The sequence below is a fragment of the Cygnus olor genome, chromosome 3 (assembly GCF_009769625.2).
Source record: "Cygnus olor isolate bCygOlo1 chromosome 3, bCygOlo1.pri.v2, whole genome shotgun sequence".
Taxonomy (NCBI): domain Eukaryota; kingdom Metazoa; phylum Chordata; class Aves; order Anseriformes; family Anatidae; genus Cygnus; species Cygnus olor.
The window spans coordinates 3,788,296-3,794,862 of NC_049171.1; the positions used below are offsets into that span (position 1 = coordinate 3,788,296).

The 6,567-nt window shown below is 61.4% G+C and overlaps 1 protein-coding gene across 2 annotated transcripts; it reads left to right on the forward strand.

The window, feature by feature from the left end:
* The first annotated feature begins 428 nt into the window (after nt 1–428).
* On the forward strand, nt 429–5,788 carry XKR5 (XK related 5). Of its 2 annotated transcripts, XM_040553864.1 has the most exons (7): nt 524–809; nt 1,245–1,428; nt 1,514–1,695; nt 2,380–2,589; nt 2,697–2,866; nt 3,088–3,199; nt 3,850–5,788. In XM_040553864.1, the coding sequence occupies exons 1-7, from the start codon at nt 752–754 to the stop codon at nt 4,908–4,910; spliced, it is 1,977 nt and encodes a 658-aa protein (XP_040409798.1). In that variant the 5' UTR covers nt 524–751; the 3' UTR covers nt 4,911–5,788. The 2 variants fall into 2 exon arrangements, with proteins under 2 accessions (XP_040409797.1, XP_040409798.1); XM_040553863.1 differs by having other exon boundaries at nt 429–809; nt 1,245–1,695.
* The last annotated feature ends 779 nt before the right edge of the window (nt 5,789–6,567 follow it).

Consider the following 6,567-nt stretch of genomic DNA (forward strand, 5'->3'; position numbering starts at 1 on the left):
CAGATCCCTCGGGAGTGGGATTTGGCTCCCTGGCACATCCCTGAGCACACGCGGGGGCTTTGGTTCGTCGCTCACCTGCACGTGTCAAGGGGGGAGCTTATAGGGTACGGGCAGTGCTGGGGACCTGCAGAGAACCCTGGAAACGGAGCTGGGTGACAAACTTTGCTCCTTTTAATACAGCAGAGTCCAGGTTTAATTCCCAGGGTGGCAAAGCAACTCGGTACAACTTCCAACAATAAAATAAAATAACCCAAAGCACTGGGAAATGAGTGAAAGCCTCGAACCGCCCTCACCGCCCCGGCAGCCCGGGGGATCTCAGAGCTTCGGGAGCCTCCTGCTTGATTTTCCGGAGGCACCAACAGAGCCGTCGGTGATATTTGGACTTCATTAGGCAGCCGACCGTCCCATGGGCACATCCGAATTAATTTATGGCTCCCCCTCGCACCTCCCGGCCGCCACCTAGCGCCCAGCCCCGCGGGGACAGCCGGGGGATACCGGGGGGGCTTTGCGCGAGGGCGCAGAGATCTGGGGACACCGGGATGCTGCAACCCCCCCCCCCCCCCCCCCATCGCCCCAAAACACCCCCCAGTGCTCCGTGCTGCACCCCAAAGAGCCCGCGTGACGTCAGCAGCGTGACGTCACATCCCCGGGGAGGGGGAGAGGGGGAACTGGGGGGGGGGGGGAGGCGCCCCGGAGGCTCCTTCCTCCTCCTCTTCCTCCTCCTCCTCTTCCTCCTCCTCCTCCTCGCAGGATGCGCGGGGGCTTCCCGGGGCTCTCCCTGGCGCTGCTGGCTGCGGAGCGCGCTGCGAGTGAGTGGGCGCGCAGGGAGCGCGCAGGGAGCGCGCAGGGAACGCGCAGGGGGCGCGCGGGGGGGATAAAGTGGGAGTAAGGGGAGAAAAAGGGGAGCGAGCGCTGCGGCCCCTCCGTTCCCCAGACAAAAGCTTTTTGTATCCGGACACCGCTTTCTCCCCCTTTTTTTTAAAAAAAAAAAAAAAAAAAAAGAAAAGAAAAGAAAAGAAAAGGAGTTTTTTGAATTTTTTGTTTCTTTTTAAATTCGAATTCCGGCGCCCTTTATCTGGGCCCGCCTTCGGCCAAGCCCCTCGGCGGCGATGGCTGCGCTGCTGCTGACAAGCAGCCCAGGAGCTGGAAGCCCGAGATAAAGGCGCGGGCTGCAGATCCTGGGGGAGGCTGTGGGTAGCATCTTTAGGGTGGCATCCCCCAGCACCCTCTCCGCTCTTTTCCAGGGCTCAGCACCATCATCCACTACCTGGCGCGGGGGCAGCTGGGCTGCTTTTGGCTCACCATCGCCTGCCTGGCACCCGGCTACGTGCCTCAGCTCCTCAGCATCCTCTGGTTCAGGGCGGACGGCCAGCCGCCCGGCTGCGGGCTCCTGGTCCTCCACGTCCTGCAGCTGGGCCTCTGGAAGCGGTGAGATCCTCACCCCACGACCCACCCAGCCTCCCTACGCCTGCCAAAAATCGTGGTGGACGTCCCGTTGTGCTGCCTCTTGCAGGTACTGGGACGTTTTGCGGCTGGAGGCGAAGGCGGGCGGCAGCGCCGGTGCCGGGGAGGTGCTGCTGCAGCTCGGGGACGTCTGCGTGCTGAGGCTGCTGGAGGCCCTGCTGCAGACCCTGCCTCACCTCCTGCTGCAGGCGTACGTCGTCGTGGCCGTCGAGCCCACCAGCGTTGTCCCCGGTGAGCGGGGACCTCCCCGGAGGATGCTTCGTGTTGCAGAAGGGGGGACGAGTTTGGGTGGGCGACGTGTTCCCACCCGGCAGGGCGCAGAGCAGGCTCTGGATGGAGAAGCGTGCTGCAGGGGGGTTAGGAAGCCCTGATGCAAGGCAATCAGGGATAAATACGGCTTAAAAATCCGCTGTGGTTGAGCCTGGAGGAGTTTCTGGGCTAACCATGGCTTTTCCCAGCTGGCACGGCCACTCCTCACATCGTACTGAGCATCTCCGTGGTGCCTCGGTTGGGTTTGGACCCAACGCCCGTTCCTCAGCTCCAGCCGAATCGTGGTGCGGCGCTGAGCATTTAGGGTTTGGGGGCTGTGTCATAGAAAAGGGGAATTTCCGGCTGTGTTTTGCAAAGGGAGAAGCTGGGGCATGGAGTTGGGACACGTGCAAGGCCAGTCTCCAAGTCGTGGCAGGCTCAGGTCCGACCGCGGCGAGCGGAGATGGAGCTGGGGGCTCACGCTTTGGGCAGGCACTGGCATGACGCGGAGACCAGATTTGGGGGTGAGGTGCTTGAAATCCTCCTCCAGCTGATAGGACCTGTTGTCTAGCTTGGATGGATGCCATGCTATGGGTGGCTCCTTAAAGCAGAAACGGGGTCCTCAAGACAGTCGGGTATCCTCTGAGCACCCCTGTCCCCATGCAGGTGTCAGCGCTGGGCTGTCCCTGCTGTCCCTCTCCTGGGCGTTGGTGTCCTACAGCCGCTTCTCCTGCCTGCTGAAACCCGGCCACGTCCGCCTGCCGGCCGCAGCCCTGCTCTGCCTGCTGCTCTGGAGGACGGGGATGCTGGGGACCCGCGTCCTGGCCCTGGTGCTCTTCACCAGGCTCTATTCCTGCTGGGTTTTGGCTGTGGCAGGTGAGACCAACGCTCCTCAGCCTTTTCGCCCCGTCCCGTTGGCAGCCGGGGAGCTGCTCCCACCGCCTCCGGGGCCGTTTTGCCCCTTCGGTCCCATCCCCTCGCAGGCGTCCACTGGCTGCTCATGGCCTTCTGGCTGGTGGCCCAGCAGACGGACATCGTGGCCCAGCCGTGCCGCTGGAGGCTGTTCAATGCCCTGGTGGGAGCCGTGTACGTCTTCTGCTACGTCAACGTCCAGCCGGGTGCCTCCAGGCACAGGGTGGCTGTGTTTTACCTGGTGAGTACCCTGGGCGTGGAAATCCTCTTTTATTTTTCATTTTTAAGCAGGGGGGGGGTTTATTTACTTATTTATTTTTGGGCTGGGACAAAAAGGGAACTTGCAATGTAGGTGCAAAAGAAATCAGCAACGTCTCGAATTAGACCTGGTGCTGGTCATTTTAAGCAATCTGAAGCCCTCCGAAGGACCCGAGTGACATTTCTCTCCCCTCTGCTCCGCAGGTAATGCTGGTGGAAAACACCCTCCTGCTGCTGCTGGCCACCGAGTTCCTGCAGGCAGAGACGAGGCACAGCCTGGGCGTGACCGGGGCCGTCTTGTTGGGGTCTGCCCTAGGTAAAAACCCCCTGGATTTAGCGCTTGGATCGCGTGTTTGGAGGGCAGCTCGAGCAAACGAGCATCATCACCTGTTTTAGTTGCATGGCAATATTTGCTTTATGTCTTCAAGCTTAAGCTTCTGGATTTATTTGGGTGTACCCGAATCCACCTGGAGTTTCATTTCTCAGCTTTTCTCAGTTTGGGGTGGAGGTAAGCGGGTGCTGTAACATCAGAGAGGTGAGGTTTGGAGCAGCCTCCTGGCGGGGAGTTAAATTTGGGAAGAGTTGGCTCCGAGTGGCATCGGATGAGCTTTTAAAAGCGAACGGTGATGGGGCAGCGGGTTTGAAGCTTCAGAAGGGCACGGGTGCTTGCAGGAGGTGTTTGTGGAGCTGGCGTCCAGCAGGAATGGGAGGCTGCTGGTGCTGGTCCTGCTCCTCCAGGAGGAAGGTCGGGCACCTTAAAATGAGACGTGGATGTGGGGTGAAACCCTCTGGTGTCTCTCATTCAGTGGCTGGAGAAGTGGGATGAGATGAGGGGGGAAGGAGTCCTGCACCGTGCTCGCACGACGTCCAGCCACATCCCTGCAAAGGAGAGACCTGGGCTCTCCTCCGCCCCTCACCAAAATGCGGCCAGGATTCGTCCCTTGACGCTTTTCTGCTCTTTTGCAGGCGCCGCGGCTCTGGTGGTTTATTACAGCCTGCTCCACCCCAAGTCCGCGGAGATCTGGGCAGGCTTCCTGGAGAAATCCTGCCGGGCCGCGGCTGCCGGTGACGATCGGGCTGCTGGGAACAGCTCCCAAACGGGGCAAAGTTTGGGAATTTCAGGAGATGGCGAGTCCTTGGAGGTGGAAGGGACCACAGTGGCTCCCAAAAAGGAGAATGGCTCGTCGCTCCTGCGTGTTGGAGGGTGCTTGGAGGACGGGTGGACAAACCATCACCACTGGCTGCTGGTGAGGCTGGCCTTGAAGACGGGGGACGTGTCCCAGGTCAACGCAGCTTTTGGGGATGGTGGCGTGGGAGAGGTGTACGCGGGCAAAGCCAGGCCTGGGGCAGAGCTGTGCCTCCCCACGAGGGAAATCGCTCCCGTGCGTCTCGGATCCGATCTGACCGATGCGAAATTGGTGGTGGTGAGAAACGGAGGAGGCAGCAAAGGCGAGGTCGGTGCTGAAGGAGCAGCACGGGAGGAGAGAGCAGGGCAGGAGCTTGGTCCTCGCCCTGCCACCTCCCTGCCCAGCAGCTCCTCCCCGCTCCCGGACGAGGTTTCCTCCGTGTACTTCACTGCCGACGCTAGAGGCATCACCTCTGCCGGTGTGGTGACGGCGACGGCCACCTCCTCGACCCTGCTGCAAGGGGACAAGGAAGCCCAGCCTCCCCCAGGCTGCCTGGCAGGAGGAGGAGGAAGAGGAGAGGATTCATCCCTCGGGATGGCGAGCATCAGCCCGATCCTGGGCTCCTGCGCCCACCGGCATCTGCAGAGCAGCTCTTCCCTCTGCAGGACAAGTGGCTGCGGGGCAGCAGGGCCCCCCGGGACCCCCATGGGGTGGCATCACCTTCAGGACACCCAGCAGGGGACCGTCCCGAGGAGCGAGCTGAGGCCGCCGTGCTTCACCTCCACCCCCAAGGCTGACCCTAAACCCTGCTGCCGGGCAGACGTGGTCCTGCGTGGTGAGGAAATCGCCTCCCCTCCTGGAGCATCTCCTGCTTCTGGAGAGCCTCAGCAGCTGGAATAGCTTAAAAGTCTGGGTCTGGGTATTTATTAAACTTATGTAAAAACCCCGACAGGCAGCTGGGGCATCCTGCCTTTTAGGTCTTTGGGGTGATGTGGGGAAAGGTGACCTGAAGCAAGTGCCTGTAGGAGCTGCGGGTCTGCCCGACGTGGACACCTGGCAGCTGTCTCCTGGGCTGCAAGGCTGGCCAAAGCAGGAATCTTCTCAGGACAAACAAGTGCCTCAAACAGAAATTTGACGGGCTTTACTCCTCCTCCTGGGCAGAGCAAGGCCCAAATCAAGGCTCAGCGCCGCTCGGTTCATTTTTCCCCCACCAATTCCTTCGTGAGAGCTTTACCCCTCTGTTTGCTGGGGCCACGCCGGAGCCCAGACCCCCTGCATGCTGCAGGTGGCAACCTCGGGACGTTGAATCAGACCAAAGCCGTATCTGCGTGTCCACGGTCGGGCTGATTGGGGTCTGTTAATGAATTATTAGGGTGAGCGATGCTGGAGCAGGCAGTGGTGGCTGCTCACCCCGTCCCCAAACCATGACCAAACCAGACCTAGGAGACGGAAAACCAAATATTTTGTAGGTCGGGTGGTGGGGCTGCCCTCAAACCTGTGCTGGCTGTCACCAGGCAAAACGAGGTTGGGAAAGAAAATGCATTCGAGGTTTGCTGTCCTGCCCTGGTCCACAGAAGGATTTACACCATCCTCGCTGCACTGGTGAGCGATAAATGTATTTAACCCGCTGGGAATTGCCCTGAACAGCCTCAGATCTGCTTTAGATGTAATCACAAAACTCGCCAAGGGTCAGGAGAAGGTTGGGAGGGCTGCGTCCTACAGCAAAGGTCCCGCAGCACCGAGCAGGGGGTGAGCAACCACCCCACGGGGCAGCCGGGGATGCTCCGTGTCCCTCGGCCACCAGAGGGAGATGCTGCTCAAGGCTTCCAAAGCAGGAGCCCCGCTGCGGGTGCTGGCACCCATGGGATGGGAGCAGTGGGGTGCGTGGGACCGTCACCACCTCGACATCCCACATGGGAGCCGGTGGGGGTGAAACGGGGGCCCTGGGGTGCTGGGGGTGGCCGATTTGAGTGCCCAGCGGGCGCCTGGAGGAACCCGGCCGTGGCTGCAGGAGGCTCCTTCCAGCTCCCCAAACGTCGCCGGGCCTCGGGGGAACTTGGGGAGCCTCCGCTGGGGTCTCTCACCCGCAGAAGGGCTGGAAGCTCGGCACGTTCCCCGTTCCGCCCCGCTCAGCCAGGCCCTCCGACGCCCCAGGGTAAAGGATTTCTGCTCGTTTGTGGCTGGCGAACCCAAGTTTTGCTCGCTTGGCTCTTCGGGAAGCCCTCGGTCATGCCCCAGCGCCACCGTCGTGGCGGGGACCTGCCCCGGGCAGCGGGGCGCAAGGAACGGGGTGACAAATGGTGACAATGTGGGGAGTGACCTGCGGGAACTGCCTGTGCCGCTCGTCGCTCACCTGGAAAAAAGGAGCAGGAAAAAAGGGCAGGAACGGAGCCTGCGTCCCTCCCGGCGCCGCAAACGATGCCCAGGGGAGCACCGGGATTTGGGGACTTGGCCGGCACCGTCCCCTCCACCCCGATCCCCTCCTCGGGTGGTTTTGAGCGCGGTCAAAAGGTGGGGTAAGATAAAGTGGGCTTGGAAGGAGGTGGCAGGGCACTAG